General features: G+C 39.7%; 1 protein-coding gene across 1 annotated transcript; it reads left to right on the plus strand.

Annotated features, from left to right (window-relative positions):
• Positions 1-557: 557 nt before the first annotated feature.
• Positions 558-24,657, plus strand: MYCT1 (MYC target 1). The gene is made up of 2 exons (XM_090041581.1): positions 558-706; positions 23,906-24,657. Exons 1-2 carry the CDS (start codon positions 655-657, stop codon positions 24,436-24,438), a joined length of 585 nt encoding a protein of 194 aa, XP_089897707.1. The 5' UTR covers positions 558-654; the 3' UTR covers positions 24,439-24,657.
• The last annotated feature ends 1,481 nt before the right edge of the window (positions 24,658-26,138 follow it).

Below are 26,138 nucleotides of genomic sequence, written 5' to 3' on the forward strand. Positions count from 1 at the left end.
GGAAGATAAGAGAACTTCCATCCTAGTGCTCCCAGAGGGAGTTTTTTTATTTGGACTTCTTGTAGGTTCTTGTCAAGAAGCATGTGTGTTTACATTTCCTAGACATTTTCTACTAATGAAAATATAGATGTTTTCAGTATGCTTATATATGCCTATGAAAACAACACAATAAAATGTTATATTTAATGAAGGAATACTTAATAGGAGTCAATCAGCTTCTTCATTCCTGGTTTGCCTACTATTCCCATACTATGACAAGAATGGTTGTTTTTGAATGCTTGAGCATGAAGCCATTACTAGAGAGAATCACTGTGGGGATGAAGAGTGGACATTCATCTCTCTAACTGTGATGCAGTCCCATATTTCAGAAAAGAAGGAGATTTGGTATTGTTTTAAGTTAAAGCACTCAGCCAAGGAAATGACAAGAAGGAAATAGTTCCTCTGTCTCAGGAACCATGTGGTGCTCCAAGATAAGACAAACAGTTGCTAATTTGAGTGTCCAAGCAGGAAATGATACTCTAATTTCCTTTTAGGCAAGCAAAACAGTGTGACCGGCTGTGTAAAAGCATTTCTTCTGCTGCTACACCTCAGATGTTCTGAAATTAAGTGCTCCATTGTGGACATACTAGTATTGCAAATACTGTTTTGGATGTTATGGATAAACAGGGTACTAGTTCTGACATCGAATGGCCACCAAAATTTTGGGGTAAGGATTTTGAGATTTTTTTACATATTAGAAAGGGGAATGGGAATTCTGAAATATTACATTAATTACTTTAAAAAGTGACATCTAAGCTTACTTGGGACACTTTCTAGCATTTCAATAGAAACATAGTAGTACAGAATACTTCAATATTTATTGTGTTGCAAAACAGAAGTATATTTCAAATGCATATTGCTGGAGGATTAAGATAATTTCTTAATGAATTCACCCAAGGACTAATCCAAAATTCCTTATTGAAGTCAGTGAGAGTTTTGTCCATTGATAGTCATACAGCTTCAGATAAAGTGCCTAATCTCAATGATTTCATAGAACAATTCAATTAAGGTAAGTAGGATTTAGTTAATTTTCAGATGATCCAGTATATCAATCCCAAAATAATCCCAGTAGTAGCTGTGGAGCAATCTTTATTCCAAATTGTTCTATTATTTGACTTGTTTTCTTTTAGATGTGTGTCATATACACTGTATTTACCTATTGTATGTGTGTCATAACAAGAGACTTTTACAGGAATCCTTGAAATATATAAAGTTACATACTGGTTTATACTGGTGAAGCATGAGTCTGTTGTGGGAGAACTTTTAAGGGAGTTCCTTCATTTCTTCTCGTGTGAGCAGGAAAAAGACTATACCATGCAAATTCTGATTCTTTCAGTAACACATACTTCCCTGCTTGATTAGGATGAATAAGACACTTCACCTCTGTGTCTCAGTTTCTTCTTCTGTAAAATGGGGACAATACTAATTGGATTTGTAAAACATTTTGAGATTGGCAGGGGAAAAAGGCTATATTGGAGCTGAATATTATTATATTTTTATAAAATACATTCTCTGTGCTTAAAGCAGTGTTAGCTGGTCTTGGAAACATAGGTGAATACTAGTTTTGAAATGTAAACTCCATGTGTTTTTAATTTAGCTAGTTCCAAACAAAAGTGGTTTCATAGAGTTAGATCTGTGAGAAACCTGGAGTAAAGGGTAAAATTTTGAGGGGCAGGGCTTGTCACAGGGATATATATGCCTACTCATCAGAAAGTTCACGAGAAGGACAAAGTTATTTGAGACTCTGAGAATTAATTAGCCATTTTCTAACTCAACAGTGCAGTGGTGTGGTTCTCTTTATGGGTCCTTCATCTGCATTCAGGGTTGGGCATCTATTTCCCTTTTTATACCTGTTGCTGACAGCAATAACTGTATTGACATTACTTCTATGCTCACATTACTTCTAGGTGTATTTCTGGGCTTGCCAAACCTATGCTTTTCCCATATTCTGACTGTATAGAGCAGAACCTGCACAAGTTTCCATAATATGGGGAGAGTCAGCATTAATTATCACTCCTATGGGTTGCCAAGGAATAATATCCTATGGGTTGCCAAGGAATAATATACATACCCATGACCGCTTCTACTTGGCAGAGCTGTCATAGTGTCCCTATTGTGAACTGACCAGTCTTCTCATGCATGGGCTTTCTTTGTTGCAAAGGCCTCTTTGGCTTTCTTTTCTTTTCCCTGGCAATTTTTGGCACGTTGCAGTAGGGTTTCCATTTCTTTCTTCCCAAATGTAATATATGGGAAGTGAGGAAAAGGAAAGGAAATAGTATGATCCAATATTTTTTTGGAATCCTTGAAGGGCACTGCTTTTTATTTTCAGCATACTTAAAGCTAAATATCATGAATTAAAAATAATGAACAATGAGAAAACATTTAATATATCTGCCTTTTCATATCATATCATGTAATGTATCTGTTCTCTAAAGCCTAATTTTATGAATATGCTCTTTTACATTCTGTTTCTCCCTTTCTTTCTTTTTAGGACCCTGTTTCTTGGGACACTGAACAAGTGTTTTATCTGAGATCATATTACTATAGCATATTAAAAGTTATATCATATTCTGAGTGGTTGTACAGTAATGGTTATTATAATCTCAGCCCACCCTAGACAGGGCTGTAGCTAGCTATGCCCCCACACCCCTAGACAATGACCCCAGCACTGCTGCTCACATGTTTGTGAGGACATGTAGTCACAACATCCAGAACCCATGATCATGTGCCTACCACATCATGTGCCTACCACTGCCTTCTAGCACTGCATGTGCCCCTGGCACAGTGGGGCAAGCCAGGCCTGACACTGGTGGCAGGAGGAGGGAGGCATGGAGAACTGAGCCTGGTAGAGGGTGCTGCTTCTGCTGCTGGATCTACACCTGCCACTGGATCTGCAGCATTGAACTGGCCTTGTTGCAGTACTGGGCCTGGGACTAAGAAGCAGCTGACTGTCTGTCCCAGTTTTTGCACCACTCAAGAATCTTGAACTAGCTCTTGTGCAGAGCTGAGGTTGGCAATCAGCTGATTGTTAGTCCTAGACTTCACACCACACCAAGTCCTAAACTTGTCTTATCTCTGTGGAGTAGGCCAATGATAGCTAAACAGGTGTTACTTAATATGATCTGGAAATACTCCTCCCATGAAAAAAATGTCACTGTGAATCATAGTATCATAGAAAATTAAGACTGGAACAGCCCTTAGGAGGCCATCTAGTCCAACACCCTGCTTAAAACAGAACCACTCCCAACTATATCATCACAGGCAAGGCTTTGTTTAGCTGGGTCCTAACAACCTCCAAGAATGGAAATCCAATGACCTCTCTGTGTGGCCTATTCCAGTGCTTTACTATCCTCCTAGTGAAAAGGTTTTTCCTAAACTATCCTAAACTTCTCTTGCTGCAGCTTGACCCCATTGCTCCTTGTTCTGCCATCTGCCACCACTGAGAACAGTCCAGCTTCATCCTCTGCACCCCCCTTCAGGGAGTTGAAGCCTGCTATCAAATCCCCTCTCAGTCCTCTCTTCCTCTGGGCTAAATAGGCCCAGTTTCCTCAGCCTCTCCTCAGAAGTCATGTGCCCCATCTCCTGAACCATTTTTGTTGCCTTCCACTGGACTCTCTCCAAGTTGTCCACATCCTTTCTGTAGTGGGGGCCCAAAACTAGACACAGTATTTGCCTTTGTATGTTATGATAGGATCTTGCTTGTGTTTTACTGCTTGAGCATGTGAATCCTTGAATGTTAAATTAAGTTAATTTGTCCTGAGTGCAATGAATGACACGGCCCTTAAACATATGTGTTTATATTTCCTAGGTATTTTATACTAATATCAATACAGGGTTCCCTCACTTTATGCAGGTTCTGAATGTGCAAGTTCGCTCTTATGTGATGACCATTTCTATACCAATAATTTATTATATGGGAGGTAAATGCGCTCTTATGCAATCAGTGTGGTGGAAGCCTGCTGTCAGCTGCTTTGTGTGGTGCATTGTGGGAGTGACACACACCAAAATATAGTCTCCTGTGTGGATCGGTGCTCCTCGGTTGTTGTCTGCGACACGTGTTTTTGTAGTTGCCATCCCCATTATGGTTACATTCATCACCACCCTGTACTTGGGTGTACCGTCTGCTGTTGGTGAGTACCAAAATTGTCTTGTAAAAGTGGCAAAAATGGGTTTGGGAGTCAGTACAGTGGAGGTCTTGGAACTTATCCCTATTAGTTACATTGTAAAGTGGGTTCCCTTAATGCAAATTCAAGTTATGCACCATTTTCCAGGAACACAAGTACAGCATAAAGCAAGGGAAACATGTACCTTAAACAGCCAGATAGTGTTATGAGCTCTAGCAAATTATATAAGCCCTGATGTCCACATGTTTCTTTTCTTTTGTTATGTATCCTATTGCGTTCAGGATGGTGTCACATGTTCAACTTAACACTTATTAAGTGAAGTTAAAATGAGAGCAGACTTGTGTTTAAGAAGTTCAGCATATATTAAGTGCCATCTTGGCATTGCAAAGTTGTTCCTTTTCAGGCAAGGGCTATATCCTAAAATATACTAATAACTAAGTCACAACAGTCCAAGGGTTTGCAACTGTTACAATTGACCCTGTGACACCACTCTCAATCTGGTTGCCAATATGCAAACTTAGACATGTGTGTTTGCTGACCAGGTACTTGCTTTGTGAGGAAAATATTAAATACTGTAAAAATTGTTGAAAGAATTATTCAACATTGTCATTACTCTCTTATGATTTTATAAATTATTTATTATTGTCTAATGGTTGATACCGTGTTCTAGAAGAACTACAGGCATCTTGTTTTCTGAAACTCTTGACTTTTCCCCTGATAGCTTAACACAATAGCTCTTTCAAAATAACCTTAAGAATTTTAAAACAATGAACAAAGTAAGGTCTCCACTCTGAAACAGTGCTTGTTTATATTTGATAAGATAATATTATTTTCACATATGGTCCATGCCATACAATTATATTAATAGTTATCATAAGCAAAGTCATGAAACTTAGAAGCACAACTTTGTTTAAGTCATGTTATATAAATTGCATTAGTGATCTCAGTCCACTTTCTGTTGTACAATTGTGCATGTCATGAAAAAAGACTTTTTGACAAATCCCACAGATTAGTATGATTAGAGGCCAAAGACTGAATAAACCTAACTACTCTTTATCATCACATTGGTAGGGGAATGTGAAAGGAGATTTTGCCACTGCTAATTGTGCGTATTCTGGAGGTCTTATCCTCCATTGTCTGCATACGGAATCTTTTTTAAACATCTTTAAAAAGTGCAAATAGGCTGGGGAAAAAGGAACAGGCATCAAAGCAAATAAAATAAATTGTAAACAAAACATCTAAAGGAATAAACTGTAGGCTTAAATTCATGAATATTTATTTTAACTATTTTAATCTCCTCTCTTGTTTTATACTTTTAGGAGATTTATGATAGAGGTTATGGTCATGTCACCAAATATCCCTTGTTCAGTAGGTGATATGTTGTCTTCCTGCTACCTAGAGTTAGCAAAGTTATTCTCATGTCTGGCAGTTCTATTCCTTACTTTCCAAATACCCACATTTTATTAAAAATGTATCAAGAGTGCTTCTCAAATGCATACGTTGTCTCAGAGAACTTGGCTGGACTGATATTCTATGAAGGAAGGCTCTCTCTATTAACACCCATTCCTTTTTCCATGTATTTATGAAATGTTGCTATCTCTAGTAACTTTGATCTTGCCTTGGGAAGCCACAAGGTGATGTTCTGGCAAAGGGTGGGAATATAAGTTATGGAATCCAATACCTGGTGCAGTACAGTATTACTGGAGTCACATGGACCTGTGGGTGGAGAATCTGAAATGATGATTTCATTGGCGACTTCAACTGGAGTTTATCTGAATAAGGACAGAGTATAATGTAAATAAGAGTCTCAAGGTTTGGCACCCAGACAGCTAACACTACCTTCACTTTTTATTATTTTTTTTTTACCATTTTAATATATTCTTTATTGAGTTAATTTTGATTTGTAGGTGAGAAGTGAAACAGACTGAAAGAGATGCTCATGTTTTTACCGTGGGAGGGAAAATGACATTTCTGCAATTATTAGAAGACATGCATTCAGTTACAATCTGATTAAACACAATAAAGGACTTTGAGAAAAATTCCGTTCATGCAGTGTAGATGGTAATATATTTTCAGATTAGGAAATTTAATTTAAATAGTACTTTTGATCAATACCATTGGAGAACAGGGGAGAATAAATGTAAGCAGTTATTAATCATGACCAACTTGGATCCCTAGACTCTTTGTGCAGTCATGATTAAATCAAGCATTGCTTTCTTTTAAAAAATATAACATGGCAATTTATTAACCTTTAAAAGTATTTTTCCCTAGGGTCAGAATCCAGGCAGTCATTTACACAGTACATGAGGGATAATGCTAAGTATCAGTTTGCTTCTCAAATCTTAGGTTTGGTATTTACTATAAACATTACTGATTCTAGAGCTACAAGCATAGCTTGAGCTTGCCTTCTACATCAAATGCACACTAATAGCCTGAAAACAGAGGTCCAGATTTTGTCCTTTGTTACATCCTAAAGAATTAAAGCATATGGGCCAAATCCTACTCTTCCAAGCATGTATGTAAGCAGATGTAAAGGCCTAAGTGTGATCCTGTTCCAACTTGAGTTGCTGTACATTCATTAATGAATCTGTTCTTGTCTGTACCTTAGCTTTAAAAATAAGTCACAAAGAAGCAGTGAAGAAGAAGAGAGACCACCCATCTGTAGCATTAACAGTTTTTCAGGAACTTTATCAGAGTGGAATAGGATTGCTTACTTTTAGGGTCTGAAATACTACTTCTGGACAGCAAGCTTGACGTGAAAGGCTATAGAATTATGGAATGTGTCGATGCCTTTCCGGTGTGTACCTGCCACCGTGGTATCATGGCAATAGGTCCTGGGTCATCTTCCTCCAGGATTCTCTTGGAAGGTCATAGTGATAGTGAGTAGCACTGTCCCCAACTGTTTCCCTCTCTTTCCGAGTGTCTCCCCCCTACTTCTCGTGTATCTTTCACATCTCTTTTCTCTCAGACTTCATTTTCTGGACACACTTTCACTCACTTCTCTGCTTTCTCACTTCCATATCCTTGCTTGATGAGTTGTCCTCCTCCATTACAGCTTCAGCAGTACAAAAGAACCTTCCAAAAACATATCGGGGGGTTGAACATTCACGGTGCACATGTAAGAGCATAGGTTGAAATAGCAATAATAGCTTTAACCCCAGCATTTCCCCCCTAGATCTGGAGTTGTTCTGCACTGGGCAAGACCCCTGATATAAGTCACAGCAGCCTGAGGGTTCCACTGTTCTGCCAGGTCAGAATTGCTGGAAGTAAATGAGCTCCAGATATCATTCCTATGCTAGCAGCTACAAGGAAGAGAGGATGGGGCATAAACCCCACTGCAAACACTTCACACCACCAAAGATTTTGTTTGAGAAGAAATTTTCAGAGGGCTGGTAAAGAAGACTACACGGGAGCTTTGTATTACTGGAATAGAACAAAGCAGCTGAAGTACACCACAGACTTAGCACCTCAGACTCCAGGTGCAGTGTCACCCTTAGTGGCCTTATTTCCCAAAACAGCATTACTATTTTTGTTTTTAAAGAATTTAGTGCCAGAATGCCTGTTCTGATGGTATTTTAATTAGTGGAGATGAGCCAAGACTCCTGATGCAGGATCACCTTTCTCCAGGCAGGATGGCTTAATAACTTAATGGCATTTGCTTGCACAATCATTTTCTTCTTGGCACTTTCTGCAACACTTACTGTGATTTGGAAAATCCCCCAAATTAAAAAATGTTAACATTCTGCAACATCAATGCAGGAGTCAAGATGGATCCCATTCCCATAGTATCTCTGGGCTAGCTTGTGACTGACCAAGTGTACAGAAGAGATGTGAGGAAGGGAACCAGGAACATTTGTTTCCTTTGTGATCCCTGAATGAAGGAGTGAGACCACTTCAGTCCTTACAGACTCTGAAAGAGACCCAGGAGAAAAGGGATATGGCCTTACAGTAGAGTAATTTAGCTATGTCATACTAATTCTAAGGAACAATTCCCTCCCTTCCACCCCTTCACCCTCAGGACAGAAGGACTCTTCAGTGCTGACATCATGAGCCAGAGGCTAGTATTTCTGATGATTACTGATGATTGGTTAAGCTTCTATTAACTTAGAGCAGGGGTGTCAAACGTATGCCTACAGGCTGGATCTGATCTGTGGAGCTGTATGGTCTAGCTTGTGGGTCTCTGGACTGAGCCCATATGCATGGCACATGGACCGGACTCAGCACTGTGCAGCCTGCACACAGGACATGGACTGCATGTGGTGCTCCACCAGATCAGTCCTGGGCACTGGCTCTGAGGCCATTCTATATTGGGCTGCACCAGAGCCAATATGCAAGGCCAGCCCAGCAGGGTGCCACATGTAGTGCCTGCTCCATCCTTGTCTCCTGCTCTGTGTGCAGCACATGTGGCCTGCTCAGTCTGCATGTTGTACTTGCTGGCCCTGGGGCTTGTTGTACACACGGCATGCAGGACTGGCACAGGACCTGTGCTGCCCTCTGTACATGGGCTAGACCTAGCACTGCATGCAGCTCAAGAGATTTGTATAATCAAATACTAAATAAATATACAGTAACAGGAGTTTCTGCTACTGTGCAGTATTATTAGGCTACAGTACAGTGTCTCTTGTGTAGATGTGCCCAGTTTGCATTTAAATCATATAGCATGTAAACTCTAGATGAAACAAATCCAGTAAGGAACAGAAATAAGTATCAGGCAGAATTTATTATCTGAATAAAAAGAAATCATAAATAAGAAGGTCAAGAAAGGTCCTATTAAAAAGCATTAGTAAAGAAGGATTGTCTAATAGACTGATGACGAGAATGGAAATCATACTATCTACAGGTTCTCCTCCCAGCAATGTGTGTCAACATCTACAACATGCTACCAGTCATAGTGTGTAACATGTGCAATCTGCACAAGGACCAGAGTTCCCCCCTCAAATGACAGACTATGCACTTTGGGGAATCTGGATCATGATTATATCAAATAAAAGGTGCTTGTAAGTTTGCCTCATCCACCTAATGTGCACTTGGTGAAGATAAAGGCGAGATGAGGTCCTTCTCCTCTAACTAAGCAACATTACTTCATTTTTTCCTGCTGGCAGAATGAGTATAGATTCCAGTGTTAAGGATCCCATTTTAATAGTAAAATTAGAGAAAAACAGGACTGGAAGAGGTCCTATCTCAAGAAGTCATCGAGAAAGGTTGTGGAATCTCAGGGCACATCTACACATGAAATTAGCATGACACAATAAACTCTGGTGCACTTCATGCCAGAGTTTATTGGTCCTGGGTACAGTGTTTACACATGCTCCCAGGACTGCAGCACATTGAGCTGGGGTGGCACAGCCCCAGCTGACAGAGGTGCCAGGTGTTCAGCCTGCCAGCAGGGGACTGCTCCCTGACAGCTCAACATGCTGTGGAGGGGCTGGCTGGGGCATGAGGGTGCTACAGTATGGGACTAGATGGCAGGCAGTCCTGCACTGTAGCACCCTCATGCCCCAGCCAGCCCCATAACCTCCATCTACATGTGCACTGTGGCAGAGTAAATGACCCCAGAAGTGCCGGTGAGAAACCAGAAGTGCCGCCAGCAAAACCAGAAGTGCTGCCAGTGCTTCTCAGGTGGCATACTGGCTGCACTCCCCACTCCCTGGCTGGTGAGGGCCAATTTCAGGGAGGGCACATGCCCCATCCCCCATCCCCCCCTACACATCACCTATGGATAGAACAGTAGTTATATTGGGCAGCTAACCTATGGCAGAGTTAATTAGTTTATTCAGGTCTAAGAGTTCTGCACATATAGATGAAGGCATTTTACTGCAGAGCTAATTAATCATCTTAAAAGTAAGCATCTTGTGTAGATGGCCCCTCCATCACTAGAACTTTTTAAAGCAGGTTAGACTAACACTTGGATGAAATAATCTATACAGGGATGATCCTGCCTTGAGCAAAGGGTTGGAATAGATGACTTTCAGTCCAGGCCCCCTGCTGTTGGCAGAGGCATTTCTTTCTGAAAGATACCTTGCCCCTTTGAACTCTTCTGTACTGGTGCTATTTGAATTAGGAAGCACAGAGCCGAACTTGCATCAAGGTTTAGAACATCCTATTTCCCTTTTCAGTAAATAACTCAGACTGAACAATTTTTTGCATACTCAATGGAGGATTAAAAGACTTATCCTCTGTTAAAGTGAACTTAATGCTGAGTAGCTGCACTAGATAGAAACTTCCACTTATAATATTAGTGTTTCATGAATAGTCCTAGATGACATTTGATTGCATTGGATCCACTGATGTCTGGGCCAAATCAGAGGTCTGTAAATCAAAGGGGATGAATGATTGAAACACTAGGTTTGGATCTAAGTGCCTGTTTCACTACAAACTTCCTGTGTGACCTTGAAAAACTTAATTAATTTCCCTGTGCCTCTGGCCCCTATCTGCAAAAGGGGGATAATATATTTTTCTAGCTTGCAAAGATGTTGTGAGTGTACATGCATTAAATATTGTTAAAAGACTATGATAATTTCTAATGCATTACTACAAAGAATACATAATCAGAAAAAGAATCAATGGTATCTTTTTTCTTATGCATCTTATGCACAAAAATATGCAGCTGCATTAAATATATATATATATTATATATAATGTATATTAAATATGTATATATTATATATATATATAATATACATTAAATATATATATATATATATATATATATATATATATATATTAGGACCAGAAATAAAACCTAAATTTCACACCAATATACGTATTTTAATAATGCTATTAAAGCAACACCGAAGAAGCAGGAGGAGATACCTCAATTTTCCCCTCCACTTTATCAAACTAAATACAATGGACTTCTAAACCTTCCATCCAGTTCTTCAATGAAAAGTTGCATGGTGCCATGAGTCCCGTAGTGATATAATTTTTCCTATTTACTTAACAAAAGATTTAATTAGTAAGAGTAATTGTTTTTCATACTACTAAAAGATAGTTCCAATGTATTTGCATGTTGAGGTTGGGGTTCCTAAGATTATAAACTCCATTTGGACAGTCACCTCTTTGGGATAGGGACCACCTTTAATGTTGGCTGTGTTTAAAGTACCAGCACAATTTGTTAGGCTCTCCTTCTGCTTCTCTAATATGAATAACTATAATAGTAAAAGTAATGAAAACTAACTTTATTTAATGGAGATATGCGTATTCCCACACTCAGTGGTCTTGGTATAACATTTACTAGACGGCTTCTGAAACAAATTGTTTATTTGGATCTAATGCCAGTCTCTTGCTTTTTTTGTTAGAAGTGATATGATTAAATGCTAACACATAATGGAAAAAAAAAGTAAGAAACCTACATCCTGATCCTTGGATATAGCTGAGGAGTACACAATGGGGCCCTTGATTTAAAACTGAGGGAAGTGGGGAAATGCCAATATTATCAAAGAGTATAGCTGGAATTTTAATTTCTAAGACTATTAGAAATTGCAGTAAGAATATGGATGTAAATGAAAGGAAATTTAGAAAATGGAAAGACAGCATTAAGCTGTTATCATTGATGATTGCTGCATGTTAATGAAAAAGTTAGTGGTAACTCTCATTGCTTTATAAGACTTGAGGTATTCTTCAAACATATTGGAAATATTCACGTACCAAAAAAGGAAAAAGACAGGATTTACATTGTGATGTAATTCTAAAGGAAGTAATTACTCATTATCTTAACTACATTTCCAGAATATTAGATGTCTGTGTTCAGCAAATTGAGAATGAGTGATTTTTAAGCAATATGTCAATCAGATTTCTTATGTATTTGGCAGTGTTAATACAGGATGTTTTAGAGGTGGTGGCTTTTGTTGTCTTTCTGTGTTGCTATGGAGTACCTGAAGCAGCTTGGCACCAAATCCTGTATTGTGTTTGTTAATTTTGCAAGGTCATGTACATTGGTGACCACCCAACAACTGCAGGAAACTGGAACTTCCTCTGAATTCACTCGTAAACATGAGTAGAACCATACGTCAAATTTAAACAAGCTGTCTGAAACCAGGCACATTTCCCTGGGAGGAGCAGTTGTGTTTCAGCTATGTTATTGTGTTTTCTCTTCTGGCTAACTCCCTTTTTGGAAGTATTATTGTATATCAAATGCTAGACTGGTATGATTTATATAAAATTTCAGCCAAAGTAGTCACACACCCTTTTTTGATGGGTCTATTTCTGATCTCACAATACTGGTTTTAAAATACACTAATTTCACTATCAGCTGACATGGGTAGGACATAGATAATGGACAGATACAATGGATTGCTAGGTATAATTCACGTAACAGAATGTAGATAAATTAGCAATTAATCCAGGTATGCAGAAAAGCAAGTGAATAAAATAAATGCAATGCTCACAGGAGTTAGTCCTTGCCGAGGGAAAATGGGTACATTCTCCTAGTTTTACTTTGCCCTTTTCTGGCAACCTCGAGGTAAACATAACACTGCTGTGGGGGGATGACAGCAACACCTCATTTAATGGGGAGATGTAAATGACTTTAGGTTTGTGTGCCTTGAGTCCAGAATCCTATAGGGGGATTTTTGGACACCTGGGCATCTGGATTTGGTTGGGGGCAAAAAGTGGGTAGACACACTACTTTTTTGCAATCCTGAGTTTTAGCTTACTCTATTTCTAGGTGTTTAAAGCTGCAGTGAATCCTCATAGGTGCATGTATTTACCTGAGCTGCTACTATGCAAGCTCAGTTGGTGTCACTATGTAATCATTCATTCTCTTCCAGTGTGTCAGTGGCCTTTTTGGGATTTCCAGGACCAAAAAATGTTGTAGACAATGAAATCTGGGCATATTGGCATCCTGAAAAGAATAGACTATATGTGTAAATCATCCTGCAAAAGTAGCCATGTCATATTTGGTCTGAGTTTGTTGTCTTCTATTTACTGCTGTTTCCCCAATGCTTTACAGTTGTCAACAGGGAAAACATTAATTTTAAGTAGTAGTGGAGGAGGGAAAGATTTAGAAAAAGTTTCTTTTTATATTGCTTTAATGATATAAAGGGTGTGCATGCTTCTTTGGCAGGTTAACCATTACTGAATTGATTGGGTCAGCGCTATTGTTTGTTCTCCCATCACATAGCTCCCCAAAGAGTCATAGCTTCTTAGTATTTGGGAAAGAGTTCTGAGCCAAGGATTCAATAAGTTTAGGAGGTCAAACTTATTTTTTTGTCCAAACACCCTGCAAGTGTGAGTGTGTCTATGCCGGCACAAGAGGAGGACCTTTGTTCTCTCTTCTCACAATAGAATAAGTTACATGAAGATGAATTCTAGGTTCAGAGGGTTTTCATATGAAAGTCTGGAAAGACTATAGCAACATTCAGAATCAGATCAGAATGATTCAATATATTATGAATCCAAAACTACTCTTTGGCTCCTCTTGCTCCATAGCTTTTTATTTTAAATCAGTTTGAAAAATAATACTTTGTATTTATAAAAAGCTTTCTACCAAAATGCCTCAAACCACTCAAAAATGCACTTAACAAAGAGCCCAAACACTAAGGAATTTGACCTGAGCATCTCCTTTAAATATTACTGCCCCTGTTTTATAGAACCTTATGCCCTTTACCTGAGAAAATGAAGAAAAAGAAGCTTAGATAACATTTTTAGAAGAGTTAACACTGACCCAGTATTCTACAGCTGCATTTTCCCTACATTGAGAAGAACTTGAAATTCCTACAGATGCCTAATTCAAATTATTTATTATAGAGAAAATGGTAGCCTTTATGTAGTAATGGTTGCAACAAATATTCTAACAGATTCCTAATAACTTTTAAGAAACAAACAAAAATCTTTACATCTTCAAAATACAAAAGCTAACTTTCAGGTAGGAGGCTTTTTTTGAAAATGATAACAAATAAAGTTCCAGCTATGGAGATTGAAAAATGATTAAGTATGGTTTTAGAAGTGGCCAATCATTCTTTTTGTTCCCATGTGCTGAAAACAGAAAAATTATAACTCAAGATCAATTTATTAAATAATATCCCTATAATCACCTGTGTAGATCCATGGAACAGATTGTGTGTGTGTGAGTGTGTGTGTGTGTGTGTGCGCGCGCGCATATCTGTATGTATACAAAGAAGGCATTATTGATTAATAATTCCTACATAATTTTCAGTGTCAGCAAAGCAAATGAAAACAATAATATCTACCAGATAAAATTTGGCATCGACTTCCATAGAAAGAAAGGTGGAGCACACTTGTGGTTTGCTCTTGTGGGGCAGGAAGCTAGTTTGTGGTATTTCTGACCCAGACATGTGGGCAAACTAGATTACCTTTGCTTCATTTATATGAGAGAGTCTTTAATCCATGCTATAATAAATATAACATGGAAAAGGGGAGGGGGGGGGTAGGATGCTTTTATGCTCTAGATGGAAAGTAACCACAATATGAAAGCAGAATTAAAGTTGCTTTCTTGAATCCTACTGAGCACTTCACATTTTCATAATTATTTAAAAGTTAACAAAGGACTCTGAGCATATTTGAATATTTAATTGGTGTTTCCCATTGTTTTTAATACTTTAAAAACTGTTTTATGCTATATACAGGCACTAATGATAATAATTCTCTGAAGTTACAACAGCATCTTTTATTTGATGGTCTCATAGAAGTTTAAATCTATTAATGATTTAAGCCTCACAACATAGAGTGGAGCACATATTCTTAGTTTCATTAATTAGAGAGGAAAATCCTGAAACAAGGAGGTAAAGTGTTTTGCTCAAGGTCACATGTAAAGGCTGAACAGAATGGAAAACAGAATCTAGATCTCCAAGATTATTTAATCACAGAAAACGGGTTTCTGCCTAGACTAGTGTAAATGTGAATTTACAGTCACAATCTAAAAAAATACACATCACATAGAAGAAGGTTGATTTTAGTCTATTTTACTTACTGGACTAGGTAGAACTAGTGTAGCAGAGAAATTTAAAATTCTTGGATGGAACTCAAAAGTTTTGGTAATACAGTATATGGATTGGGCTAGACTAAGATAGGGCTCCTTTTCCTGTTGCCATTGTGAAGTCAGTAATCACTGAAATCTACTGGCTGATAAAACAGAGGCAATTTTCAAGTAAAAACAAGAGGAGGATACACAGCCTGAAGAATAAGGGGAAAAGGAACAATCTGAGCTAGGAGTGGAAAACATAAGTGAATTCATTAAGGGAATATGTAGGATATTTTTTAACTGACAATGCAGAAGTTGCAGCCATTGGTTGAATTTTTTCTTGGCAACACTTCAAAAGTCATAGATTTCTAAGTTGAGAGGGACTGTTTTTGAGACACTTCTTGCATACTTTTAGGTAGAAACAGGATTTCCTTTAGCAACAGACAACACAAGTTGTAGAACTGTGGTAATATTAAGGATGTTTTAATTTTTTCATTTATTCTACAAGACTTTTAGTAGCCTGAAAATCTAGACTTTTGATCTATCATTGTATATTTTCTTTATTATAAGGCACTGCTGGCTACCTTGTGTGAACCCCTTTAAAATATCCTTCTTTATTTTTGGACTTTATGTTAATCACACTATTAAATAAAATCAGAAGGGATGCAGTATTACACCAAAACAACCATATCCACAGATTTTTTTACTGATTCATTTAAGTCCTTGCAGCATATGTACTACTCAGTCCAACTGATTTTATAGAATTGATACCAGTGCTTTGCCAGAGGGTTATAAGCTATGTGAGAGAGCAGAATCAAAACCATATATCTACATCTCAGTAGCTGTTAGGAAGGTATGCAAAAGCTCTGCAGTAACAAAGGTTTTATCCTGGCTTCCAAAAAACATTCTTTGAGGAGTCAGTTTTTCTGTGCTTAGTTTGTATATGATTGTGCTAACACTGGGGAATATGATGCATTTACCATAGATTTTTTTCCCTTTGGTCATTACCATTGCTTTGTCTTTATCATCCATTTTAATGCTGAACAGAGGTAAGTGGTGCTAATACTCTAGACCTCTTGGTTCAGAGATGATACCTTTTATTACACCAACTAAGAAATTGCAAAAAAAAAAAAGTCTTTTTCTGCAGGCTTTCGGGCTCACATGTTCTTTATCAGGCTCAGGGAAAATTAAAAATGGTAGAAGGTCCTCATAGGTGGACTTGGAGGTATTTAAAATGAGACTGGACAAACACCTGGCTGGGGTCATCTGACCCCAGCACTCTTTCCTGCCCAGGGCAGGAAGTCGGACTCAATGACCTCCTGTGGTCTCTTCCGACTGTAACATCTATGAAATCTATGAAATACACTTCATTTTTGCCCAAAGGAAGCTAAAGATGGTAGTCTGTTCCTCTGGGTCCATGAGAGAGAGATAAGTGAACATTATTACTTCTGACCAGGTTTTATGATTTTCAGAGCACATATCCTACTATTCCTTTCAGTGCATTATTACAGAAAAAGGCTGGTTGACACAAAACAAATGTACAGTTCAGATCCTGAGACCCAGCCTGAGTTCAGTGCAAACATTCACAGGATCAAAAAGCTTTTGTAAACAGCCCTTTCTGAAGTTTCTTTGCACTGGTGCCTTGTGGCCCTGTTCAAAAGAATTGCAAAGTTTGAGTGAGACACTAGGTCCTATGGGTATACGCCAAGGGGATCTGAAACGATCTCTGTTTTCAGATAATTAGCAAAGAGAGCACTGGTTACATTGTTTCCATTTATTTGAATTGTTGCTGTGAGATTTTTCTTGTGCTATCATGACTGAGCTGTTTTACTGACTGCCCAGATTTCAGTACAAATTTCCAGCAGAGGGCAGTCTTGTTACTAGCTGGGTGGCTCATTTGTTGAAGTAATTCTCTGTTCTTTTTAACAGAACTGCCTTCCTGATTTCAAGCATGCTGTTACCACCTTAATGGCCCTGGATTGGGATTCTGTAGTTACGCAATAAAATACCCTGTTTCCAGGAGCTTCGAGGAGTCCTTTAGGTGGAAGAGCTGTGGGCGTCTCTCCACTTAGCTCATGACCATCTTTGTCTGCTCCATGACACTCCGCAGCCCGTTTGTTTTCTGAATGTGACAATTATCAGTGCTGCAGACAATCACTTCTGTTCTTCTAACCATAACCATCCTATGACCTTTCTTAACATGTGCCATGACAAATATTGCAGCTGGTTCATTTTGCAAACCCACTGATTCACCCACCCTACTGAATCACGGACTGACTACAAATAATTAATAAGAGGTTGTTTTGACTTGGCAATTAGTGATAAAGATCAGGGAAGATAAGACAATAATTTTCACACTTGTCAGCTGTAGGGATATTGTTTCTACAAACTATACACAACAACAGTGTGTATGGCATGTAAGTTGGCTTGGCTTATCAAGCCAAGCTTCCAGTTTGAGCTCAACTTTCTTGGTATGAAACATCAAACTCAAGCAGATTTTTACTCATTAATTCTGCAATACTAGAAAGACATATTTAGTTTGTTGAACACTTGGTAGCTCCTTGTTTTCCTGAGACTGACTATGTTATGAACTTGGGGTGACAGACAGATATGAACCACACTTGGCGTATATATAAAGGACAAAGGGACTTAGATGTTACAATTCTGAGCATTCCCAGATGTAAAAGTAAGTTGCCTGGCTCTGGGAGTGAAATCCCATGTTATGTACACAACTTCCCATTACTTTAAAAGAGATGCCTTCATAGATGACTAGTTAGGTGCTTCGTAATGGGATTCACAGTGCCTAGCAAGCGGAGCGTGGATCAGCCTACCAACAAACAATGCACAGACTTGGACATCTGTGTGACTGTGATTTTCAGCCTGAAACCCACACATAGACTTAGGTACCTCTGGTATACTTTTAGGTTTGCAAGTTCATGCTTTTCTTTTAAAAGTTAGCTCTTGCACTCACTTAGGAAGTGAAAGACCTGGGTTCAAAGCTCTTCTCAGCATAAAGGCTAGGACAGACATTCAAAAAGCCTGAATTGATTCAATCTTTGCAGGCTAGTCTAACCTAGCTAGGCTGTTTTTGTAGTCTATTTAAATTTGTGGTTTAGGTATAGATGGAATTCATGTTTGGCTCACTACTCAGTGTTCTATGCTAAATTTCAATCACCTGCTCACATATGGATTTCCATATTGCAGTTTATTTCACCTAGCATTCATATGTGTATTTTTGGAAAAGACGTGTAATGAGGAGGACTGTTTGACTGGCCTGTCATCCAGATTTCTGAATACTTGTGAAAGTATCTGATCAAACACTTTTCACATCCTTAAAACACTGTGCAATTTGTGGATTGGAGAATGGGGGAAATGACTGCAAAATCATGTGCTTTGGTCAGATTTATCTCCTTAGCATGTGCTGACCCATTGCATGAAGTAAAAAATGTGTGCAGGAACAAGACCAAAAGGGAAGTGAAAGGGGAAGGGACAAAGATAATCCTTCTCCATCATGCAATACACTCTTCCTGATACATTCTCCTTTTCAGGACAAATGAATGAAGCAGCTTGCATGTGATGTGCTCTATAGCTCCTGCAGCTCATGTATCTCCTGCAGCTCACATAAAATAAAGTTTGCTTGCCTGGCATATAGTGCTTAGTTTTGTGTTTACTTGAAATGCAGCTGCTGTCAGATTTTAGGAGAGTGGGGAAAATCACTTTGTTGCTTCAGAGAATAGAAGGCTTGTATTAATATGAAAAACTCTCTGTGGCAGGCTATGTGCTTGCATTCAGAGCAAGGGCTCTCCTGTCTGATTCTTGAGCTAACATTAAGATAAGTTTGCTTAAGTATTCCTTCTTTTAATTGAATAACCATAAGAGATACTGATGTTCAGCATAGGTAGATTAGTATGTCCATCAGGAGTAAATAGGCTTTAATGAGGCCCTTCAGGCAGATTCTATTGTATGGAGCTGTCTAACACTCAAGGATATGTCATGTACCAGGTGCTGTGAAAGAACTCTGCATTTCTAACCCTATCTTGGATGGTTATTAATGTTACTGGGTGCATCCTGGGGCAGATGTGATGCTTATCTTGCTGGGATCCTATGACCCCAGCTGACTTCTTGCCCTTTGGGCAGGGGGCTGGACTCAATGATCTCCCGAGGTCCCTTCCAGCCCTAATGTCTATGAAATCTATGAAAAATCTACTTGAGACATTTACGGTGGAGCTGCCTAATTAGACCTGTAATAAAGTCTCCGCATCTACATGTGGGGCCCCATTAGGCTTCAGTAAACTAACTCCTGGTAGAATAGTACTTGTAAATATAAATACTGTCCTGTGGCAGAGTTCTTTACTGCCCAGAAACTCAAATGTAGATGCTGATGGGGCTGTCTGGGGCACAAGAGCACTTCATGTGTGGGCTGCCTGCCCACACAGTGAAACACCCTTGTGCCCCAACCAGCCCCTCCACAGCATATTCAGCTGGGCTGGAGCAGCCCCAGGCTAGCACGCTGCACCCCTGGCCCCCTTCCTGACTCAGTTCAATGTGCTGTGGTCCCAGGAGAATATGTAAACACAGCACCTGGGAATAATAAACTCCCGCGCGAAGTGCACTGGAATTTATTACTTCAAATTAATTTAACATGTAGTTGGCCCCACTGTATACAAATATGCAGCTAATTGTTTAGCCATTTGGCCACAAATTGACTATCTGACGCTTCCCTCACATTCTCCTCCTCTGGAATCAGTACTTATCCCTCCATCCTTCTAACAGCTATGCAGGTTACCATTCTTGCCACTACACCTTTTTGAAATGCATTGTCCTTTCTCTCCTGCAGTTGGCCATTCAGCTAACTAGTGTCTGCATGTGTGCATTTGTCTGTAGCGGAAGCCATATGCCCACCCACACTTTGTTCTTTGGTAGATCAGTGTTTCTTTCTAGGATCAGCCATTACAATTGCCTAAGCACAGGAAAAGGAATTCTGCTTTGGCCTTTACATGAGCTGAGTTAATGGTTCTCAGAGATTTCTTAGAGATAATTTTGCCCTTAAGCAACAAAGTTTGAAAATGGTTAGCACACTCCACCCACTCCCTTGCTTTGATACAGTTACTAGATAATATGTTGACAGGGGTCCCATGCTTGCTAGTAGAATAGGAGCATATACAGAAAAAAATGAGACCCTCACAGAAGTAAGCACTGCACCTGATGTTTGCAGGACTGGATCTTACTTTAGTAAGCAGCATAATTAAAAAAACCAGTTGTTCCAGAGATAGGGAAGGGGCCTTCAGTCCTCTCACTCTTTTATTCTCAAGATTTGATATACCTGCTCTGGGGTCCTCTATTTACAGCCTCCTGAAATATAAGGTACATAGAAGAGAAGACAGAAGGATTATATCGCTCCCTCACACTCCAAGTGGTACATTAGTGGCTTTATCCCTTGTGCAACAAGGAGCTCAAAGAGGAATTCTCCATGACACAGGGCTTCTCTCGATTGTAGCTGTGCCCTCTCTAGTACAGGCCAAAGCCTGTAACACACAATTGAGCCCTCTGGACAGATAGATCCTTGGCTTCTATTTGTGCTTGGGATATTCCAGAGAAAGATGTCATAGGCCATTCAGTGTCATGGTAGGACAGGACCAAGATATGATAAATGCTGGCAAACCTGACTGGGAGCACAATATGCCAATGCAAATTACCATTTGTGTCTGCTCTTGCTGCCCTGAGAGGCTAGTCCTACCTTAGTATTGCCCAACATTGGAAGGTCAAAATGCTATAGAAAGCTACCTTTGCCCCCAAACACCAGATGTGGCCATTTCTGCTCTGTCACACTTGGGTATCTGAACCAAGTGATGTAAAACTTTCTCCAATGTCCCTTAGGCTTGGGTGATTGAATACTCTATTGAAAAAATCGATGGAGACAGATTTAAAATTCAATAGATGTGGTTAGAATGTACTAGCTTTGGGTGAGATTCATTCTGCACAGAGGACCAGCATGAGAACAAGGCACTTCATTTGCCCTGGTTAAAGCCTTAAGAAGGTAAATTTCATGTTTTTAGAGTGAACCCACATTTTCCACTGAAGTAGATGAAACCTTTGCATGAAAAAAGATTGGAGGGATTTGAACTGGTGTGTTCATTTTTCATTACTGAAATAGAAAGAGAATGAGTAAATAAACCAAGAGTAAATATGATGCTCTATGGACACTGAAGTAGTCTGGGTGACCTCAGGAGTGGTATCCCGTGTAGAAATTTGGTTCTCTATTTATTAATTTGAGTATAGAGCAAAAAGGGGCAAAGAAGTTACACAATAGCAGGTAATTGTTTCAGTTGTATCTGCTGCACGGGGAAGCAGCTAAAGAAAGTGCTCAAGTGGTGCATTCAATATTATGTCAATTGCCTTTCATGTTTTTAACAGTGTGAAATGCTTAGTTAAACGTGCAAGTGGTGGAGATATAGGGATAAAAGGGATTCTTGGCTAAATCCTCCCTGTGCATGTCGACAGTCTGGTTGGACTTCACTTATACACAGGGTGGATGAAATCCTTAGCAAACAGTCCTGCCTTCCCCTCCACTGAGCGATAGGGAAGGAGTTCAGATACTACAGTGATGAGTTTCCCCATAAAACCTCTAAGATGGAAGTTGGATTTATAAAGAGCCACAAAGTGCAATCACATAATCAGTATTCTGATTTAGGTGACCAGAATTCAATGCATGTAGTCTAGATTGTACCTAGCCCTTCCATGGTTGTGCAGGGGAGTGTGAAGGAGTAAAGGCTACCCAGATTTCAGTTTAAAATGGTGCCTGTATAGCCTACACAGCAAGTCCAGGAGCAGTGGTGATAAATTAAGCCTACTGACTTGCATGCACTCTAACTCACAAATTAGGCAATATAGGTAGCACGAGGGCAAACCTGAGTACTCACTGAGATTGAAAGGCTGGGTCCTGAGATGTATGTTTTAGGCTAGGGGCTGGCAACATTTGGCCAAAAACGACATTTGCCAAAAACCCTCCAACCTTTACCCATGCCTCAAACTGGCATGCCAGGGGCCTGATCCCTGTTGCTGGCAGTGGATGCATGTGTGCCTATGGATGGATGGCAGGGAAGGAACCAGGGTCGCACTGCACCGGCCCCTTCCCTGCCATTCACTCTGAGGCATGTGTGCCAGGGCTGGTGCAGCTGTTTGAAGTTTCCTACCTGTCTGCAGCAGGTCTTGCAGCCTCCCAGCTGCCTGCTGTGCACAGCCTGGGCTCCATGGCTGGCAGCAGTTGCACAGAGCCTGGGCTGGCTGTGGTGTGCTAAGCAAAACGGCCTTTCATACCGGGCTCTGGCATGTGGGCTGGGGGTTGTTGACTCTTGTTCTAGGGCATTGTTAACTGTTAAGGCTTGATCTTAAGGCATCTAATGCCAGATTTGCAGGCTTGGGTAACTGCAGAGCAGGAGCAAGTAGGTACAGCTTTTTTCTTAGTGGCACTCTTAGGCTCATTCTGAGGCCATATAGGCAAATCCTGTTGCCTAAGGAAGCGTATACAGTGCATTGGGCAGGCAGAACCTGAGGAGTGCCCTTCATATGTACTGATTAGCAGAGCTATTTGGAAGGATGGCAGGAAGATGAGTGTGCTAAACTCTTGTAAGGTGATATCACAAATTGCCCCTCCCAGTGCATACAAGGAGTCTTGTCAGGCATAGTGCCCCAGTGAAATTATTCTGAAAAGGGCATGATTAATAGGAGCTCATTTGGAAGTTGTCTTTAACTATTGATATCAACTGTATGTCTACAATCAAAATTGCAGAACAGGCAAGTAGTATTCAAGGGGAAAAACTCTAAGAAGTGCATAGTTAGGATTCAGGTTACATAAGAATCCAACATTCTAGTCACTTATTTAGAATCTATTCAATTTATCTTTGTTCAAGAAAGCTTTGAAACTGCATTGAGTATTTAATGCAAGTAGCCTCACATATGAGATTTATGGTATTGTTTGTCCAAAACAGCATCTGGAAATGTCCAAGGCATATGAAGAGAATGTAAATCTGTACTTATCACCTAATATTCTAGAATGTCAATAAGGGATTTGATTGCATTTAGCTTTACAAATAGTTGAAAGATTTGTTGAAGTGGCTTGCTCTCTCATAACATTGAGTGGGAAGTGTGTGTGTGTGTGTGTGTGTGTGTGTGTGTGTGTGTGTGTGTGTGTGTGTGTGTGTCGAGGAGAGGGGGAATGAAAAAAAAATCAATCCTCATTCTCCACCACAGCCTTTCATGTGGAGAAGAGAATTATCCTACTTGGGGTCCTTTTTTCTTGTCAGTTCCACTAAATGCATTTTATTAGAGTAAAGACAGGTGTTACAGAGTTAGAAATTTACTCCTTTTCTAATGAAAACTTGACTTTCAAACTGGGGAAGGGAAGGTATTGAAGGCTTTGTCATTCCCAATGGCCCTCTGTGACAAAAAATTGTCTTAGTGATTTTACAGCACAGTTTTTAATGTTTGACCTAACTCTGATTGTAATAAATATTGATAACATCCCACCAGATGATGAGTACTTTCAGCTCCCATTATTTCACCCACACCAGTACTAGACACAAGTTATTCACATTTGAGTGATACCAGTGAAAATCAGCATAAGTAAGATCAGCGTAAGGCCTGTTTCTGCTATAGTATAATTATGTATTTCACATGCTTTGTAATGAATGAAATAGTTAACTCATTATTGTTCAGGAGGGACTTGCAGTATGTTGCACAAATGTAATAGCAAATTAATATTATGGAGGGCATAGTCTGTAAGATAATTAAAATAACTTTGTTATTTATTTTCTATGTTTAGACAAGATAATAATATCCTTCTCAGTTTCCATGGCAATTGGACTCGTGATTGGAGGGATAATCTGGGCTTTGTTTACTTGCTTGTCCCGTCGCAGAGCCAGTGCCCACATTTCACAGTGGAGCCCCTCAACCTCTACCCGCCGTTCCAGACCTCCTTCTCATGGTCCAGCTGCCAACAGGCCTGGATTCTACCGCAACAGCAGCTGTGAACGTCGCAGCAACCTCAGCCTGGCCAGTCTCACCTTCCAACGGCAAGCCTCTCAGGAGCAAGCCAACTCCTTCCCAAGAAAATCAAGTTTTCGAGCCTCCACTTTCCATCCTTTTTTGCAATGTCCTCCACTCCCTGTGGAAACTAACAGTCAGCTGATTACTCTGACTCCCACTAGCACCACCACTACAGTTGCGGGAAGCACCACCAACAGCTTAAGTCGACCTGAATTCCACTGGTCTAGCAACAGTCTCCGCACCTGCCATTCAACACAAACCCCTCCTCCTGCCTATGAGACCATCATAAAAGCTTTCCCAGACTCCTGAATTGGACTTTTGTTTTAGATATGGGTATGCATACATATCTTAGAAAGAACCTCCACAACCCAAGACAGATTTTCTGTGCACTCAAATGATCTCTGTGAACCCTTCCTGTTGTTGTAGTATGCTGCAAAAGGGACATACATTGCTGAGATGCAGGTGACACTGATTCATTAAACAAGATGCAGTATTCTGTTGCCTCAATAAACCTTTTTCTCTAAGTTACTGCTCTGCAGTGTAGATGTGTATTTATATTATCCTTTGAATTAGTAATGGCTGTAGGGCTTCTAATGTAGAGGGAAAATCTTCTATAGTTTAAGAAACTGGTGACTAATTGAAGAAACGAGCCAGGTTAAAAGTACTTTGTTGCTACCCATTCATTAATTTCCTTCCAAGTTCACTCTTTGTGTTTGGGTTGTTTTGGGAGTGCTGTTTTTAAACATTTTGTTTATGAGTTTTAGATTCTTAGGCCAGGTACAGAGTGATCAGAGTGATCCACCAGTATAAGTGATCAGAAACCAATCTATACCCATAACTGAACAGAAGTTTGGCACACATGGACTGATTTAAACATAGTGGAACCTGTCTGAGATTTGCTTCCCTCCCCCCAGCCCCACCACCAGAGGCTGAATGTGTATTCTGCTTGCTACCAATCTAAACTACGCCACTTATAGAAAACCATGTAATTTAGATTGATTCTGCCTTGGGCCTTTTGAATGTCTGTATAGAGCCTCAGTAGTTACTTTGTTTTATCCCTTACACAAAGCGCTTTATCCCTTACATCCCTTTTACCCTCCAACAAGGGTAAAATTCTGGCTCTGTTAACGTCAACGGTAAACATTCCCAGGAACCTCTGAGCAGAAACATGGTTTAAAGTCATTTGAGAGTTCCAGTTTTTTAATGGGTAATGCAGGTACCATTTTAATGTTCATATTGGGCTCCAAGTTACACCAAACAATTCTTGCTTACACAGAATTCTCCAAAAGAGGAATCATAAACATTTTCCAAGAGGGAGTTGGAATGAACCAGCTTGGCCCTGACATGGATGAACATGAGGATCCACTGGTTTTCTATGCCAGCTAGTTGTATTGCAGCACAAAAAGAGCTCCCTACCAGTGAAGGGAGTGCATCATGGTACCCAGCCATGATGCACTGTGGGCAGAGTGCTCTGCCTCCAAAAACTGCTGAAAACATGACTCCATGTGCCAAATCCAAAGGTTCCACAGGCTGGATGTGTCCTATGGGGCATAGGTTGCAATCCTTCATATGAATTGTGGCCAAAAAAGGTAAAGCATTAAAAAAACTGTGAAAAAGAAATATCTCTAACCAAGTAAAAAATTAATGACAAATTAATTAATGAAAAATAAACACTATATAGACACTTTATTCTGTAATCAGCAGAATGGGTAGTTACATTTTATTACCGTATAAGGCAACAAAGAGCAGAACCCTTGACATTTCTCTCTCAGACTTGGTCAGCAAGATAAACAGCATGAATGGCAACTATTTTTAATTAAGCTTCCTGATTTGCTATGGGAATACTCATTTCCGTTCTTTAAATTGTATTTCTCATGCTGCACAAATGTTTCATCCTTCCTGGAATGCTACTCAGTGAAACACTGTATTTTGCTGAAGGGAAATGGCTTAGACAACAAGGGTAAAATTCTGGCTCTGTTAATGTCAACGGTAAAACTCTCAAGACTCAG

Source organism: Crocodylus siamensis, chromosome 1 (assembly GCF_052110815.1).
Source record: "Crocodylus siamensis isolate JL-2025a chromosome 1, ASM5211081v1, whole genome shotgun sequence".
NCBI classification, from domain to species: domain Eukaryota; kingdom Metazoa; phylum Chordata; order Crocodylia; family Crocodylidae; genus Crocodylus; species Crocodylus siamensis.